General features: G+C 41.9%; 1 protein-coding gene across 2 annotated transcripts in view; it reads left to right on the top strand.

The window, feature by feature from the left end:
* VWA1 (von Willebrand factor A domain containing 1) overlaps positions 1-19,639 on the top strand; it is a 73,538-nt gene that overhangs the window by 34,098 nt on the left and 19,801 nt on the right. For both annotated transcript variants that reach the window (XM_075839612.1, XM_075839611.1), the window contains 2 exons: positions 4,391-4,957; positions 19,344-19,622. In XM_075839612.1, the coding sequence (XP_075695727.1) occupies positions 4,391-4,957; positions 19,344-19,622 (846 nt within the window). The remainder of the gene's footprint in view (positions 1-4,390; positions 4,958-19,343; positions 19,623-19,639) is intronic.

The raw sequence follows: 19,639 nt of genomic DNA, 5'->3' as shown, positions 1-19,639 counted from the left end.
TTCCTCTGTTATTCCTCCTAGAAATGTTTGAATAAATTGAAAATTGGGTGTTCCCATTCCACTACTCGAAGGGGCATGTCGCTACACAGTGTCACTCTGTCAGCACCTATAGGACAATGTCAGTCTGTGTAGGGACACACCCCCAACTGGTACATTTTTAGGAGGAATAACAGAGGAACAACACAATGTAGAGTTCTAAGAAAATATGCTACAGAATTGTTATTCTATGGGGAATACAAGTATTTACTAAAACAGACATGTCCGGAGAGGTGACTGGTCCTCTTTAAAGCAAGGAAAAATCATTGCAGAGCTCGTATACACAGGTATATTCTACTTTGAACATAGAGAATTAATTATCTATTATAATCCTATAATAGATGTTTAGTTATATTGAATTGCTTCTGGAAATGGCAGGAACATCATTCGGCAATGTTTTGTGGCATCTCATAAATTTGCTGTAACTTGTCCTGGGTTGGAAGACTGTACGTCATGTGTAATCTTTGGTATTTGTCAGCCAATTACGTCTGTCTTGACACCGCAATGTCTTTGCAACGTCTCCATTCTTTGGAGGGAAGAAAAAACTGCTACTACAAGGCTTGCCATCTAATTTGCCCCATCAGGTCTGCACCCAAGATCCACCAGCCAAAAAAACTTGAAAAGTGAACTGGGATGGGGGCCAAGAGGGACCCACCCAAACCCGAGTACATCACCAAAATAAAACAGTAATGCCAGTTTCACACGACCGAGTGCCACCCGGGCCGTTTTTCATCTGAGTGGCACCCGATCGTTTTCACAGACCCATTCCCTTTAGCGGGTGAATTGGCTCCGTTTTCACGGACCCAACTCTCCGATCCGTGGAAAGATAGGACATGTCTTATCTTTCCACGGATCATGGATGGGACACATGGTTGCGTGCATTAGGCATGAACCTATATCAGATTGTTGGCATTTGTGCGGGCAACTACAACCCCCTTCATGCTTTTTAGATAGTGTATGGGAGTTGAGTATTGCCTATAGTGCCATTATATGTATGGTGAGGGCTCTGTTCTTGCGTAGGAGAAAGTAATGTATATATTTATGTCCGCATGTGTGTATATGTGTGTACACTCAGTATCTATGGCCTTGTGCACATGGCTATTCTGTGTGCATGGACCCGTGTTGGGTCTCCATGGGGCATTATTTTTTTCACATATTAAATTTGGAGATAGTAGGGGCACATATATTCCTGGCCCTGTGCATGGGGTAATTGTGCACGGTGCTGGCACGGATTCCGTGATTATGTCCCTGCATGTTATTCATTAATATAATAGTGATGATGCGGTCAGATCCACGTGCAGGTTGCATGTCCTCGGTTATTAGTAAGAGCAGATGACTAAACAGCCGCATCTGATGTGTGAACCCGGCGCTGTAATATCAGATGAGTGCCCACCAGACAATGAAGCAGCTTCTGGACACATCTCACACCAACGTCTCTGACACGTCCCCGGGTCTCTTCAGGCCAAGCTGTTTCTAATCTCTGGCAGGACGTGTCTGTTTTTGCCAGCGTTCCTGGGTGTGTCGGGTTTATAGGCACACTTTTAGCTAGGGATGTGTTTTTGCTTTTTCTTTTTTAACCCTGTGAAGTGCTGAGGTGAAGGTGCGTTCCTGTGTCTGCTGCGGAAACTATCTTATGGCGCAAATCTGAACTTTACAGAAGGTATCACCCCAAAAAAATATAAACCCAATCAATACTTAAAGGGTAACTAAACATTTGACAAACTTCTGACATGTCATAGTGACATGTCAGAAGTTTTCATTGGTGGGGGTGCGAGCACTGAGACCCCCACCAATCGCTAAAACGAAGCTGCAGAAGCGCTCGTGTGACAAATGGTAGTTTTTAATGGCACCATTTAATGTACCATATAATGCAGTAAAATGGGAAAAAAATCTTTGTCAGAGCAATTCCTCTATTTTTTTAGTTTCTTTTTTTTTTTTATGGTGTTCACCGTGCGGTAAAAATAACATGTTAACTTTATTCTGTGGTGATACCAAATTTGTATAGTTGTGGGGAGGGGTGATGGGAGACGGAGGGACACTTCCCCTCTTGCTGACGGCTTAGATGCCATTATAGACATGGTATCTAAGTGGTTAAACGGCCGGGATCGGAGTTATCAAAATATCCAGCACCCGCTGAGTATGGAGTGGGCTCAGCCTACGAGCCCGCTCGATTCTCCCCTTTCCGGGTCATGACATACAGTTAGGTCAAATGTGGGGAAGAGGTTAAGACAAAAAACGGGCGCAAAGCTATTGATAAATTCCCCCCTTTGAGGCTTAACTTGACGTTTATAGTCCCTTCCATCTGTCCTTTTACTTTTTATGTGGATACATTTGATAGTTATAAAGAAAACCTATAGTGGACTCACCATAGTACGTATTGTAGGTTGTTAGATACTGGTGGACTGTGGCAGGTTCCAAATACAATACATTTAGAGGCTTTTATCATCTGAAAGGACTTTGCTCAGGTGTAAAGAACCAACTTGATTCATATGAAAAAAGACTGCCCCTCCCCCACCATGCTCCAAGTCGGATGTGTCATAGAATAATGAGTTTTTTTGTGGTCAAGGGCCACTGTTTCATATTTACATTTTATGATACACAAAATTACTAAAGAATGAGGTAAGAGAAGAAGCTTGAGATTTATGTCTACAATGACATGCACGTGGCTATCTGTGAATCTTCATATAATGACTGGAAGATATCTAGAGCATTCAGATACAGGTGATGTCCCCTGTATATGATAGACTGTGATTGCTCTTCTTTCAATGGGGATGAGTCTGTATAAGAAAGACTGAACTCTTGAACCAAAAGCGTAACTTGAAGCTCCGGGGCCCCAGTACAAGACGTTACAGGGCCCCCACCAGCTAAGTACCATTTATAATACTGGTGTCTTCTTATGTGGCAAAGGGGCTTTTTTGCAGCCTCAGGCACCAGGGCCTGGTTTTAACAGTTACCTCTGCACGCCCTATAACTACACCCCATCTTGAACTAACTAAACAGGGACGTTTTTATAGTAATTGGGAACCTGGGTAACAAGCATGGTTTTTCTCGTCATTTCATCCCTAACAATCTCACCATACCGCCATAGAGTGTCAAAATAATACTGCCATATACAGCCCACATAATACCAACATATAGTGCCCAAATAACACTCCAGAAAAAGCAGACATAATACCTTTATATAGTTCCCACATAATACTGCAATTTCATTCCCAAATAATACCACCATCCTCATGAGCAACCTAGTAATCAGGGGTCCTGGGCACATGCCCAGTTTGTCTCCCCCTAAAAATAGCCCTGTACGTAAATATGTGTTGTTTTCCAAAGAATCAATTAAGATCCTCCAGAGGGCCCAGGCCCAGACATGGTGATGATAGGGCCAGGCCGCAACAGGGCCCACAAGGTCCAACATAGTTTACAATGCAATTAAAGGGGGCATCCACTTGTTCAGTATAGTTAAATGGTTGGCCTTCAGTCTTATCTCCTCTGGTGGGCTCAAGGTGGTCCAATCCGACCGTGTACACAGCTGTCTCTTCTGTCCCACGCAGTCAATGAGGCTCATTGGTGGCACTCCACCTAAATCCATGAGTGGATATATTTACTAAGGCCTCTACCAGGCCAGTGTCCGTCCACCTCTTATTACAGGTATCTAGTTGGAGGATTTGGTTTGACCATGTTTACTATGAACTGTGGATTTTAGGTAGAACTAAAGGTCTTGAGGTTGGAGAATCTGGTAAGTTAGGACTGTGCAAGGAATCAATTAAATCCGTCCACAGCATTATGCCCACTTCTTACGCTGGCCATACACATTAGATGTATGTTGGCTAAACCCACTAATTTGGCAGGACCGGCCGGCCATCCAATGTGTATGATGGCGTCCCGACTCTCCCCTAGCGGCAGATGTCGGGGAAAAGAAGGTTTGGGCCTGTTGGATTTCAACATGACATATTCTACTGTTCGTTTGGAGATAAGCCGCCACCAGAAGAGTCCGGCAGCAGCTTTCTCTATTCTCGCTATTGAAAACACATTCACGCTTGGCCGAGCGGAGCACGCATGTGCATAGGGGAGTCAGGAGGAATAGCTGTCGGACGTACAATCATTCAGCGGATAGCTATCTCAAGTGTATGGCCAGCCTTCGTATACTCATGACTCCTACAGGTCTGAAGATTTGATCCGTCTTACCAAAAACATAAGAATGGATATAACTGAGCAGCATAGATTTGTTTGCTTGATGGACAGATTATGGTGTATCATAGGCCTGGTATTAAATGGGATGGACCGTGCCACAAAAAAAGTTCATAAATAAGTTTCTGTTTTGAAATGTATATAAAGAATTACGTTTTTTCTTTTTCAGATCATTCCAGCTTGGTCTCAGATTTAGAAGGAGACCTTTTCTTCCTACTGGACAGTTCTGGAAGCGTTACCTATGATGAGTTTTCCAAAGTCAAACAGTTCATTGGAGAGCTTCTCCAACCTTTCAAGTATGGTCCACAGGACGTTCAAGCTAGTATTGTTCAGATCAGTACCAATCCTACATTGGAATTTCCCTTGAACCAATACAGTTCCAGTAAAGATGTCCAACATGCCATCCAGAAAATAAAACAACGTATGGGGGATACAAATACAGGAAAAGCTATTGACTATGTTAAGAAGAATCTTTTCTCAGAAGACTTTGGTTCCAGAGGTGATGTCCCAAAAGTTCTGGTTTGGGTGACCGATGGATTGTCTACTGATGACATCTCTTGGCCAATGAAGCTTCTCAAGGAAATGGGCGTATCAATATTTATTATCTCCACAACGGGTCGAGGAAACTTCCAGGATTTATCTGCTGCAGCCAGTGAACCGAATGAGAAGTTTCTCAAGTTTGTTGATAAGGATGATCTGGGCATAATTACAAAGGAGCTGCGGGACTCAATCATTGGTATGTGGAAACATAGTTGGCATTGATCAAATAAGAACTGATATGTGTATAGAATATTATGGACTGACATATGGTTTGGACCGAACACAGTGCAGGGAGCCGGGCTCCTAGCATCATAGTTATGTACGACGCTAGGAGTCCCTGCCTCGCTGCAGGACAACTGTCCCGTACTGAAAACAGTTGTCCGGCAGCGAGTCAGGGACTCCTAGCGTCGTACATAACTATGATGCTAGGAGCCCGGCTCCCTGCACTGTGTTCGGTCCGGTACTTGCGGCCAAAATACGTCCATCAATTACGGACGTAATGACCTCGTGTAAACATACCCTTAGTGTTCTACTGCATGGTCTCCCAGCCTTCACATAAAGAGGTTCTGCAGAGGGTGAAAGCAGACAAACACAGAGCAGACTGCAGCGATTCATAAAATCTTTTGGTACCTTATTCCATATACTCACAGAGTAACAAAGTAAAAAGCGCTCATAAATATATAAAATCCCCACATTGCACAACGAGCCTCTCCTGCCCGATTCTGGGTTTCGCCTTGTTCAGCTTCTTCTGCGGCATGACTAAAGCGTGCACACGAAAGCAAAAGTGCAGTCTAAAACCTAGCGAACGGAGCCAAACGGAATGCATCTGAAACAAAAGAATTACCATTGAAATCAATGGTAATTCTAACAGAAGCGCTGCTTTCCGTTTGGACTCTCATTCATCTCCTGTGACGGAAGATGCCAAACGTAACAGAACGGTAGTGTGAAAGAAGCCTTAGGATGTAATTTATTGCATTTATTAACTAGCTACTGTTAATAATGAATTCATCGCGACAGAGTGGACTGTGAATATTTAAATTGTAAATTGGTTGACAGAAAGTAAGTGTGAACAGGAATCTATTGTGTGCAGTAATTTGCTGTTACTGTTTTCCTGCTTATTAATTCGCCATGATTTATGGGGTTTAGCAAAGTGTCATTGCAAAGAATAAATTAATTGTAATAGAGTGGACTGCGGTTATGAATTTGTTTTCACAGAATCATATGAATCTATAATCTGACTGCAGTAGAGTAAATGTGAACAATGTCTTTTTGCAGTGGACTTTTTCTGCTGTATGCTCAGTTTCTTTTCAGATGTTACAATATAATCTGTTATTAATGAAAAGAGTGGAGGAAATATATTTTATATTGCATTTTAATGAAAACATGCTTATTGTTTTAGAATAGGTATGCTATGTGTATGCTATGCGTATATGTGCGTGCTATGTGTATATGTGCGTGCTATGTGTATATGTGCGTGCTATGTGTATATGTGCGTGCTATGTGTATATGTGCGTGCTATGTGTATATGTGTGTGCTATGTGTATATGTGCATGCTATGTGTATATATGCGTGCTATGTGTGTAGGTGCGTGCTCTGTGTGTAGGTGCGTGCTATGTGTATATGTGCGTGCTATGTGTATATGTGCATGCTATGTGTATATGTGCGTGCTATGTGTATATGTGCGTGCTATGTGTATATGTGCGTGCTATGTGTATATGTGCGTGCTATGTGTGTAGGTGCGTGCTATGTGTGTAGGTGTGTGCTATGTGTGTAGGTGCGTGCTATGTGTATATGTGCGTGCTATGTTTATATGTGCGTGCTATGTGTATATGTGCGTGCTATGTGTATATGTGCGTGCTATGTGTATATGTGCGTGCTATGTGTATATGTGCGTGCTATGTGTATATGTGCGTGCTATGTGTATATGTGCGTGCTATGTGTGTAGGTGCGTGCTCTGTGTGTAGGTGCGTGCTATGTGTATATGTGCGTGCTATGTGTATATGTGCATGCTATGTGTATATGTGCGTGCTATGTGTATATGTGCGTGCTATGTGTATATGTGCGTGCTATGTGTGTAGGTGTGTGCTATGTGTGTAGGTGTGTGCTATGTGTATATGTGCGTGCTATGTGTATATGTGCGTGCTATGTGTGTAGGTGTGTGCTATGTGTGTAGGTGCGTGCTATGTGTATATGTGCGTGCTATGTTTATATGTGCGTGCTATGTGTATATGTGCGTGCTATGTGTATATGTGCGTGCTATGTGTATATGTGCGTGCTATGTGTATATGTGCGTGCTATGTGTATATGTGCGTGCTATGTGTATATGTGCGTGCTATGTGTATATGTGCGTGCTATGTGTGTAGGTGCGTGCTATGTGTGTAGGTGCGTGCTATGTGTATATGTGCGTGCTATGTGTGTAGGTGCGTGCTATGTGTATATGTGCGTGCTATGTGTATATGTGCGTGCTATGTGTATATGTGCACGCTATGTGTATATGTGCACGCTATGTGTATATGTGTGTGCTATGTGTATATGTGCGTGCTATGTGTATATGTGTATGCTATGTGTATATGTATATGCTATGTGTATATGTGTGTGCTATGTGTATATGTGTGTGCTATGTGTTTATGTGTATACTATGTGTATATGTGTATGCTATGTGTATATGTGTGTGATACCTGTAGATGTGTAGGCTATGTGTATATGTGTAGGCTATGTGTATATGTGTAGGCTATGTGTATATGTGTAGGCTGTGTTTATATGTGTATGTGCATGCTATGTGTATATGTGCTTGCTATGTGTATATGTGTAGGCTATGTGTATATGTGCGTGCTATGTGTGTAGGTGCGTTCTATGTGTATATGTGAGTGCCATGTGTATATGTGCATGCTATATGTATATGTGCGTGCTATGTGTATATGTGTGTGCTATGTGTATATGTGCGTGCTATGTGTATATGTGTGTGCTATGTGTATATGTGCGTGCTATGTGTATATGTGCGTGCTATGTGTATATGTGCGTGCTATGTGTATATGTGTATGCTATGTTTATATGTGTGTGCTATGTGTATATGTGTGTGCTATATGTATGTGTGTGCTATGTGTTTATGTGTATGCTATGTGTATATGTGCGTGCAATGTGTATATGTGCGTGCTATGTGTATATGTGCGTGCTATGTGTATATGTGCGTGCTATGTGTGTATGTGTGTGCTATGTGTGTAGGTGCGTGCTATGTGTGTATGTGCGTGCTATGTGTATATGTGCGTGCTATGTGTGTAGGTGCGTGCTATGTGTGTAGGTGCGTGCTATGTGTATATGTGCGTGCTATGTGTATATGTGCGTGCTATGTGTATATGTGCGTGCTATGTGTATATGTGCGTGCTATGTGTATATGTGTGTGCTATGTGTATATGTGCGTGCTATGTGTATATGTGTGTGCTATATGTATGTGTGTGCTATGTGTTTATGTGTATGCCATGTGTATATGTCTATGCTATGTGTATATGTGTGTGATACCTATAGATGTGTAGGCTATGTGTATTTGTGTAGGCTATGTGTATATGTGTAGGCTATGTGTATATGTGTAGGCTGTGTTTATATGTGTATGCGCATGCTCTGTGTATATATGCGTGCTATGTGTATATGTGCGTGCTATGTGTATATGTGCGTGCTATGTGTATATGTGCGTGCAATGTGTGTAGGTGCGTGCTATGTGTATATGTGTGTGCTATGTGTATATGTGCGTGCTATGTGTATATGTGCGCGCTATGTGTATATGTGTGTGCTATGTGTATATGTGCGTGCTATGTGTATATGTGTATGCTATGTGTATATGTATATGCTATGTGTATATGTGTGTGCTATGTGTATATGTGTGTGCTATGTGTTTATGTGTATACTATGTGTATATGTGTATGCTATGTGTATATGTGTATGCTATGTGTATATGTGTGTGATACCTGTAGATGTGTAGGCTATGTGTATTTGTGTAGGCTATGTGTATATGTGTAGGCTATGTGTATATGTGTAGGCTGTGTTTATATGTGTATGTGCATGCTATGTGTATATGTGCATGCTATGTGTATATGTGTAGGCTATGTGTATATGTGCGTGCTATGTGTGTAGGTGCGTGCTATGTGTATATGTGAGTGCCATGTGTATATGTGCATGCTATATGTATATGTGCGTGTTATGTGTATATGTGCGTGCTATGTGTATATGTGCGTGCTATGTGTATATGTGCGTGCTATGTGTATATGTATATGCTATGTGTATATGTGTATGCTATGTTTATATGTGTGTGCTATGTGTATATGTGTGTGCTATATGTATGTGTGTGCTATGTGTTTATGTGTATGCTATGTGTATATGTGCGTGCCATGTGTATATGTGCGTGCCATATGTATATGTGCGTGCCATGTGTATATGTGCGTGCCATGTGTATATGTGCGTGCCATGTGTATATGTGCGTGCTATGTGTATATGTGCGTGCTATGTGTGTAGGTGCGTGCTATGTGTATATGTGCGTGCTATGTGTGTAGGTGCGTGCTATGTGTGTAGGTGCGTGCTATGTGTATATGTGCGTGCTATGTGTATATGTGTGTGCTATGTGTATATGTGCGTGCTATGTGTATATGTGCGTGCTATGTGTATATGTGCGTGCTATGTGTATATGTGTGTGCTATATGTATGTGTGTGCTATGTGTTTATGTGTATGCTATGTGTATATGTGTATGCCATGTGTATATGTCTATGCTATGTGTATATGTGTGTGATACCTATAGATGTGTAGGCTATGTGTATTTGTGTAGGCTATGTGTATATGTGTAGGCTATGTGTATATGTGTAGGCTGTGTTTATATGTGTATGCGCATGCTCTGTGTATATGTGTGTGCTATGTGTATACGTGCGTGCTATGTATATATGTGCGTGCTATGTGTATATGTGCGTGCTATGTGTATATGTGCGTGCTATGTGTATATGTGCGTGCTATGTGTGTAGGTGCGTGCTATGTGTGTAGGTGCGTGCTATGTGTATATGTGCATGCTATGTGTATATGTGCGTGCTATGTGTATATGTGCGTGCTATGTGTATATGTGCGTGCTATGTGTATATGTGCGTGCTATGTGTGTAGGTGCGTGCTATGTGTATATGTGCATGCTATGTGTGTAGGTGCATGCTATGTGTGTAGGTGCGTGCTATGTGTATATGTGCATGCTATGTGTATATGTGCGTGCTATGTGTATATGTGCGTGCTATGTGTATATGTGCGTGCTATGTGTATATGTGCGTGCAATGTGTGTAGGTGCGTGCTATGTGTATATGTGCGTGCTATGTGTATATGTGCGTGCTATGTGTATATGTGCGCGCTATGTGTATATGTGCGCGCTATGTGTATATGTGCGTGCTATGTGTATATGTGCGCGCTATGTGTATATGTATATGCTATGTGTATATGTGTGTGCTATGTGTATATGTGTGTGCTATGTGTTTATGTGTATACTATGTGTATATGTGTATGCTATGTGTATATGTGTATGCTATGTGTATATGTGTGTGATACCTGTAGATGTGTAGGCTATGTGTATTTGTGTAGGCTATGTGTATATGTGTAGGCTATGTGTATATGTGTAGGCTGTGTTTATATGTGTATGTGCATGCTATGTGTATATGTGCGTGCTATGTGTATATGTGTATATGTGCGTGCTATGTGTGTATGTGCGTGCTATGTGTATATGTGCGTGCTATGTGTATATGTGCGTGCTATGTGTGTAGGTGCGTGCTATGTGTATATGTGAGTGCCATGTGTATATGTGCATGCTATATGTATATGTGCGTGCTATGTGTATATGTGTGTGCTATGTGTATATGTGTGTGCTATGTGTATATGTGCGTGCTATGTGTATATGTGTGTGCTATGTGTATATGTGCGTGCTATGTGTATATGTGCGTGCTATGTGTATATGTGCGTGCTATGTGTATATGTGTATGCTATGTGTATATGTGTATGCTATGTTTATATGTGTGTGCTATATGTATGTGTGTGCTATGTGTTTATGTGTATGCTATGTGTATATGTGCGTGCCATGTGTATATGTGCGTGCCATGTGTATATGTGCGTGCTATGTGTATATGTGCGTGCTATGTGTATATGTGCGTGCTATGTGTGTATGTGTGTGCTATGTGTGTAGGTGCGTGCTATGTGTGTATGTGCGTGCTATGTGTATATGTGCGTGCTATGTGTGTAGGTGCGTGCTATGTGTGTAGGTGCGTGGTATGTGTATATGTGCGTGCTATGTGTATATGTGCGTGCTATGTGTATATGTGCGTGCTATGTGTATATGTGCGTGCTATGTGTATATGTGCGTGCTATGTGTATATGTGCGTGCTATGTGTATATGTGTGTGCTATATGTATGTGTGTGCTATGTGTATGCTATGTGTATATGTGTATGCTATGTTTATATGTGTGTGCTATGTGTATATGTGTGTGCTATATGTATGTGCGTGCTATGTGTATATGTGCGTGCTATGTGTGTAGGTGCGTGCTATGTGTGTAGGTGCGTGCTATGTGTATATGTGCGTGCTATGTTTATATGTGCGTGCTATGTGTATATGTGCGTGCTATGTGTATATGTGCATGCTATGTGTATATGTGCGTGCTATGTGTATATGTGCGTGCTATGTGTATATGTGCGTACTATGTGTATATGTGCGTGCTATCTGTATATGTGCGTGCTATGTGTATATGTGCGTGCTATGTGTGTAGGTGCGTGCTATGTGTATATGTGCGTGCTATGTGTATATGTGCGTGCCATGTGTATATGTGCGTGCCATGTGTATATGTGCGTGCTATGTGTATATGTGCGTGCTATGTGTATATGTGCGTGCTATGTGTATATGTGCGTGCTATGTGTGTAGGTGCGTGCTATGTGTATATGTGCGTGCCATGTGTATATGTGCGTGCCATGTGTATATGTGCGTGCCATGTGTATATGTGCGTGCCATGTGTATATGTGCGTGCCATATGTATATGTGCGTGCTATGTGTGTAGGTGCGTGCTATGTGTGTATGTGCGTGCTATGTGTATATGTGCGTGCTATGTGTATATGTGCGTGCTATGTGTGTAGGTGCGTGCTATGTGTGTAGGTGCGTGCTATGTGTATATGTGCGTGCTATGTTTATATGTGCGTGCTATGTGTATATGTGCGTGCTATGTGTATATGTGCGTGCTATGTGTATATGTGCGTGCTATGTGTATATGTGCGTGCTATCTGTATATGTGCGTGCTATGTGTGTAGGTGCGTGCTATGTGTATATGTGCGTGCTATGTGTATATGTGCGTGCTATGTGTATATGTGCGTGCTATGTGTATATGTGCGTGCTATGTGTATATGTGCGTGCTATGTGTATATGTGCGTGCTATGTGTATATGTGCGTGCTATGTGTATATGTGCGTGCTAAGTGTATATGTGCGTGATATGTGTATATGTGCGTGCTATGTGTATATGTGCGTACTATGTGTATATGTGCGTGCTATGTGTGTATGTGCGTGCTATGTGTGTAGGTGCGTGCTATGTGTATATGTGCGTGCTATGTGTATATGTGCGTGCTATGTGTATATGTGCGTGCTATGTGTATATGTGCGTGCTATGTGTGTAGGTGCGTGCTATGTGTGTAGGTGCGTGCTATGTGTGTAGGTGCGTGCTATGTGTGTAGGTGCGTGCTATGTGTGTAGGTGCGTGCTATGTGTATATGTGCGTGCTATGTGTATATGTGCGTGCTATGTGTATATGTGTGTGCTATGTGTATATGTGCGTGCTATGTGTATATGTGCGTGCTATGTGTATATGTGCGTGCTATGTGTGTAGGTGCGTGCTATGTGTGTAGGTGTGTGCTATGTGTATATGTGCATGCTATGTGTATATATGCGTGCTATGTGTGTAGGTGCGTGCTATGTGTATATGTGCGTGCTATGTGTATATGTGCGTGCTATGTGTATATGTGTGTGCTATGTGTATATGTGCGTGCTATGTGTATATGTGCGTGCTATGTGTGTAGGTGCGTGCTATGTGTGTAGGTGTGTGCTATGTGTATATGTGCATGCTATGTGTATATGTGCGTGCTATGTGTGTAGGTGTGTGCTATGTGTATATGTGCATGCTATGTGTATATGTGCGTGCTATGTGTGTAGGTGCGTGCTATGTGTATATGTGCGTGCTATGTGTATATGTGCGTGCTATCTGTATATGTGTGTGCTATGTGTATATGTGCGTGCTATGTGTATATGTGCGTGCTATGTGTGTAGGTGCGTGCTATGTGTGTAGGTGTGTGCTATGTGTATATGTGCATGCTATGTGTATATGTGCGTGCTATGTGTGTAGGTGTGTGCTATGTGTATATGTGCATGCTATGTGTATATGTGCGTGCTATGTGTGTAGGTGCGTGCTATGTGTATATGTGCGTGCTATGTGTATATGTGTGTGCTATGTGTATATGTGTGTGCTATGTGTATATGTGCGTGCTATGTGTATAGATGCAGGTGTGCCTAACCATCTGTTGCAGAATGTGTATTTAATGAGAGACCAGAGCACGCTTTAGTCATGCCCCAGAAGAAGCTGGACAAAGCGAAGCCCAAGGTCGGGCAGGAGAGGCTCGGCGTGCAACGTGGAGATTTTATATATTTATGAGCGCTTTTTACTGTGTCACTTTGTGAATATATGAAATAAAGTACCAAAAGATTATGTCCACGGTCTGCTCTGTGTTTGTCTGTTTTTATCCTTTGCCAAATCACTTTATGTGAAGTCTGGGAGACCATACAGTAGAGACACCAAGTGTGTTCTGATACTTCATCTACCACATCTAACCACCTTGATATTGGGGATGGTGAGGAGCTTTTCCTGGTGTCAGGCCCCATGCACACCACCGTAGAATTCGTCCATAATTACGGACCCATTCATTTTGACCATGGACACCTTCCCGTATATTTAAGGGAAGGTGTACGGGCCTTAGAAAGCCTCCGCAAAAGATAGGACATGTCCTATCTTTTGCTTTTTACGGACCGTGCTCCCATACTTGTCAATTACAAGCGAAGGAACTAAATAATTCCATTCTCCTAGGTCACCACCTTGAGACTTTACAACATCTTAGGACATTTCTGGGATATTGAGTACTTTGTATTCCCAGAAACACGTGATATAGAACAATACCTCATCCTTTCCCAATTGTCACCCAGCACATGACACTATAGTAGGTTTATTTTTTGTGGAATTTAAGATTAGAATTAGGTTCATAGTCTTGTTTTCTAACATTGTGAAAAATGCACCTTAAAAAAGGGAAATTTACGAGATATCCTTCAAGGGTTAACCTAATAGGTGATAAGTTCACTGAAGTTTGCTGGAGCTGCAGTATGAAATGGCTGTCTCAATGCCCTCTTGAAACTATATTGTAAAATTAGATTGGCATCCCACCATTTTTGTTGGTAATTACTTTATCCCCTGCATAGACATATAGTTAAATTATAAAATTCTGACTTCCTTCAGCCGCCACTAGGGGGAGCGTAGGAGCTTAATGCATACTGTTTATACATTGAACTCAACAATAAGACAGTATGCAATAAGCTCCCCCTAGTGGTGACTACTGGTAGCCAGACTCATCATTTTAAAGAGTATTCCCATCTCGGATATGTCATTTATTTCCAATAGATGTGAGTCCCACTTCTGGGACTTGCACCTATCTCTAGAACGGGGCCCCCTGGCTCCTATCCTACCTTCTGTAGCTAGTCCCCAGCCACTGTCTGATGAGGTGGCCGGAGTTTCCAGAAGAAGAGCTCCCATAGACGTGAATGGGTGTTTCCGGAACCCAAAGCTACAGAGACAGCATAGCTCTCTGTTCTAAGCTGTTTCTGGAACTCCCATTCCCTTCTATGGGAGTTCTGGAAATTGTGTAGAAAAGCGCGCTCGTCTGTTTCCGGGAAACCCGGCCACCTCGTCAGAAAGTGGTCGGAGCCCAGCAACAGCGGCAAAAGGTAGGACGAGGGTAATGGGGCTCGTTCTAGAGATACGTGCGGACCTGCATCTGTCGGACATTTATGGCATATCGTGTGGATAAAGATGGGAATACTGCTTTAACTCTATGTCTATACAGAGGATTTGAAGCTCTAAAGACCTTCAACCACTATAAAGATATATTAAGAAATTAATCAGCAAAGAATGCCGGATCTAAAAACGACGTGATGTTAAGGCTGGATTCACACGAGCATGTTCGGTCCGTAAAGGACAGAACGTATTTAGTCCGCAAGTCCCGGACCTAACACACTGCAGGGAGCCGGGCTCCTAGCATCATAGTTATGTATGACCCTAGGAGTCCCTGCCTCTCCATGGAACTACTCTCCTGTATTGAAAACATGATTACAGTACGGGACAGTTGTCCCGCAGCGAGGCAGGGTCTCCTAGCGTCGTACATAACTATGATGCTAGGAGCCCGGCTCCCTGCACTGTGTTCGGTCCGGTACTTGCGGCCGAAATACGTTCCGTCAATTACGGACCGAACATGCTCGTGTGAATCCAGCCTTAAAGGTGGACATTCACCTTCAGCTGGACATACATGTCGAATAAAATCTACTATGTATGACTGTCCCCTAACAACTGTCAATGTGGAAACAAGGATGAGGCAGGTTAGATGTCAACATTTGCAGTGCTTTGTCCTCCTTAGGGCTCGTCCACACGCTGCGGGATTGCCACGTTTTCCGGACGGAATTTCGGACAGAAAAAATGCAGCAGAATACAGTAGCAGCAAAGTGGATGAGATTTAACAAATCTCATCCACACGCTGCGTAAAAATTCTGGATGCAAAATGCGCAGCAATTCCGCTACGTGTGGACAAACCCATAGAGATAAGCGCCGCCAGAATCATCTTTCCTTGACAAGAGAAAACAGTGTCAAAACGCGTACCACAGCGTGCACATTGGTTTCTATGGTCAGGACAGAGGCCCTAATGTTGTAGTTTGTGCTTACGTTTTGTTTGCTTATGTTGTATCCTTTTTTTTTCCATGTCCTGAAAAGCGTAGTCTACTACACTTTTCATTACTTTTCAAAAACGTATACGTTTTTATTTGCATTGAAGTCAATGGCGACGTATGGATGACGTATGCAATATTAAACCCTACGTTTGCATATGTAAAACGTATACCTTTTTGGAACCTTATGTGGGAAATCTTGACCTTACAAAGTTTGATTTAGCTAAAGAACAAAAAAAGTATGAACGGACACAAACGTATACGCCATATACTACGAAAAACGTAACTATATGTTACAAATGCATACGTTTTGTAACTTTAAAAACGTATACGTCGTCGTATACCACAAACGTGTGCACAAAACGAGATGTGAACTGAGCCTGATATGTATGGCCAGTCTAAGTTTTGCATTTTTTTTTTTTTACTATGATGTTTTTTGTGTTTTGCCGTCTCACCAGATCTAAATTATGACACAACAGCAATTTTTATCTTCAGACCTGAGTACTGCAGCGACACGCCGTTGGTTACTAGATACATATCAGATTTTATAATGCTGACGAGATGTCTATGACGTAGTAAATCAAGATCCTGCTAAATACAGACACTCCTGAGTCAGAGCAGACATAAGGGAGCTCCTAGTCACGTCTCACCTGTGTCTATGTGCTCTAGTTGTGGACAGTTGTTCAACTATTGCCGCTCGCTCCCCTACTACAACTAAGGGTATGTTCACACTACCTATTTTCAGCCATTTTTTGGGCCGTAAACACCCCGAAAAATGGATAAAAATTTGAGGGCTGAACGCCCCCAAACATCTGCCCATTGATCTCAATGGGAAAAACGGCGTTCCATTCTCACGGGGCGTTTTTTACACGGCCGTTTTTTAAAAAACGCCTCGTAAAAATAAGTGCATGTCACTTCTTGAGCCGTTTTTGGAGTCGTTTTTCATTGACTCAATAGAAAAACAGCTCCAAAAATGGCCGTAAAAAATGCAGCAAAAAACACTTGATGCTTAAAAAACGGCTGAAAATCAGAGGCTGTTTTCCCTTGAAAACACCTCTGTATTTTCAGCCGTTTTTTGTTAAGAGTGCGAACATACCCTAAGGGGTTTTGTCGTTTTGCTTAATTACTTAAATCCTATATGGAGCAAAGATTTCATATTCTTGCTATGCTGAGAGAAGCTTTCTTCTGAGCTCATTGTCACCCTCTGCTGACCAACTGTTGTATGACCTTTAGGGTATGTTCACACGCGTAACAAAAAACGGCTGTAAATACAGAGGTGTTTTCAAGGGAAAACAGCACCTGATTTTCAGCCGTTTTTTAATCAACAAGCGTTTTTTACGGATGTTTTTACAGGGAGTTTTTTTTACGTGGCCGCGTAAAAAAATGCCTCGTAAAAAGAAATGAATGTCACTTCTTGAGCTACTTTCATTTACTCAATAGAAAAACAGCTCCAGAAACGGCCGTAAAAAACGCTTGTTGATTAAAAAAAACAGCTGAAAATCAGGAGCTGTTTTCCCGTAATAGCAGCTCCATATTTACAGCCGTTTTTTGTTCAGCGTGTGGACATAGCCTTACGGTATGTTCACACGGGCTATTTTCACCTGTTTTTCTGGCTTTAAACGTCCCAAAAAACGGCTGAAGAATCAGAAGCAGAATGCCTACAAACATCTGCCCATTGATTTCAATGGGAAATACTGCGTTCTGTTCCGATGTTTTAAAAAATGGCACGTAAAAAGATGCCCGCGAAAAAGAAGTGCAGGACACTTCTTGGGACGTTTTTGGAGCCGTTTTTCATTGACTCTATAGAAAAACAGCTCCAAAAACAGGCACAAATTACGCAAGTTGCTAAAAAAAATTTTTTAAATCAAGACCTGTTTTCCCTTGAAAACCGCTCCGTATTTTCAGATGTTTTTGGTTAAGCGTGTCAGCATACCCTAACACGGCATTCAGCTACGTTTTTTCAGACGTATTTCGGGCGTTTACGCCCCAAAATACACCTAAAAACTCTGGGTGTGAACATACCTCAAGGGAGATACGCAGAGTTTTCAGACGTATTTCGCGGTGTAAACGACTCGAAATATGCCTAAAAAAACGGTAGCTAAACGCCTACAAACATCTGCCCATTGAAATGGGAAAACCAGTTATGTTCAGACTGCGGCGTTTTTATATACTAGCGTTTTAAAAAACGCAGTGTAAAAAAAACGCAGCGTAAAAAGGAACATGTCACTTCTTGAGCCGTTTTTGGAACTGTTTTTCATTGTGTCAATAGAAAAAACGCCCAAAAAAACGGCTGAAAATCAGAGGCTGTTTTCTCTGAAAAGAGCTCCGTAGTTATCAGCCGTTTTTACTTCTGCATGTGAACATACCCTAAAAGTGGAGTGGGGGAAGGGAAGCGACAATCACTGTGGGCACATTTCTTGCTTGTAAAGTAGTTGTCACTTGTCACTTCAATTTCCATTCAATTATTTTCCTGGCAAACAAAGTAGAATATAAAAATCTGCAACAATCAGGATCTGAATAAGGCCTCGTTTACACGAGCGTGATATACGTACGCACCTATATTAGTCTATGGGGCCGTGCAGACCGTCCGTGAGTTTTGCGCAGCATGAGTCCGCTGAAAAAAACTCACGAAATGTCCTATATTTGTGCGCTGTTCGCGCATCACGCACCCATTGAAGTCAATGGGCGCGTGAAAATCACGCAGGTCACACGGAAGCACTTCCGTGCGAACTGCGTGATTCGCTCAACAGCTGTCAAACTCTGAATAAAAACAGAAAAGCACCACGTGCTTTTCTGTTTACAAACATCCAAACGGAGTGTCATAATAATGGCGGCTGCGCGAAAATCGCGCAGCCGCGCATCATACACTGATGACACACGCAGCTGTTAAGTGCCTTTTGCGCACGCAAAATGCCACGTTTTTTGCGTACGCAAAACGCACACGCTCGTGTAAACCAGGCATAATAAAGAGGATTTTCACCCAAAACATAAAACAAAGTGAATGGAGGTCAAAGTTTTGCCAGTTTCCTGAATCTGGCGCCCACTCTGCCAGGAGAAAGATTGGTGCACGTTCGTAATAATGAATTTTATTGCTAGAATAAGGAAATAAAAAATAAAAAACTTTAAGTCTTATTACTTTAATCCAGTTTTTCTATAAGAATATAATAGTTAATATAATATGCAACGTCAGAATAAGCGGGGAACAGCACAAAACTTTTTAAAATATAAAAGCTCCAGGCAGCTAATATTCTAAAAGAGAAAAATGCAATATCCCATTAATTTTGGTTTATTCTTCTGGTGTATATTATATTATGAGTACCTTGCGAGATCTTGGAGAAATCAAACAAATTGTTTTATTTTTAAGAAGCGATCTCTGCAGAAGGGGGGTTGATTTTGAATATTGAATTTTTACTACAGTCAATGCTGCCATCTTGTGTCCATTTTAAAGTACTGCAGCCATATAATATTTGTACTATACTTGTATACAATTCAATATATATATTTCGTGTTACAATAATTGAATTATTTTATATGTATCTCATATTTTTTTTTCTCTACATCTACAGAACTAATTCAGGCAAAGAGACTTCAAGCACTGAATATAACAACGACAAGCTTCCAGTTGACCTGGCCAAGGTTATTGTCCAAAGAAATAGGACATTATATTTTGGAATACGCACCAGTAGCTGATTCAACAAAGAAGTTACAGCACACTCTACGTGGGGATCAAACAGGTTTAGAAGTTACAGGGTTAACTGCAAATACCACTTATAAGGTCGCACTGTACCCTGAGTCGAATATTGAGTATTTCCAGCCTCAAACCATACAAGTCTCCACACTCCAAGGTAGAATTAATGTTGCT

Source organism: Rhinoderma darwinii, chromosome 10 (genome assembly GCF_050947455.1).
Source record: "Rhinoderma darwinii isolate aRhiDar2 chromosome 10, aRhiDar2.hap1, whole genome shotgun sequence".
In the NCBI taxonomy this organism is placed as follows: domain Eukaryota; kingdom Metazoa; phylum Chordata; class Amphibia; order Anura; family Rhinodermatidae; genus Rhinoderma; species Rhinoderma darwinii.
Note: the sequence above shows the minus strand (reverse complement) of the source record. Positions and strands in the feature narration are given on the sequence as shown.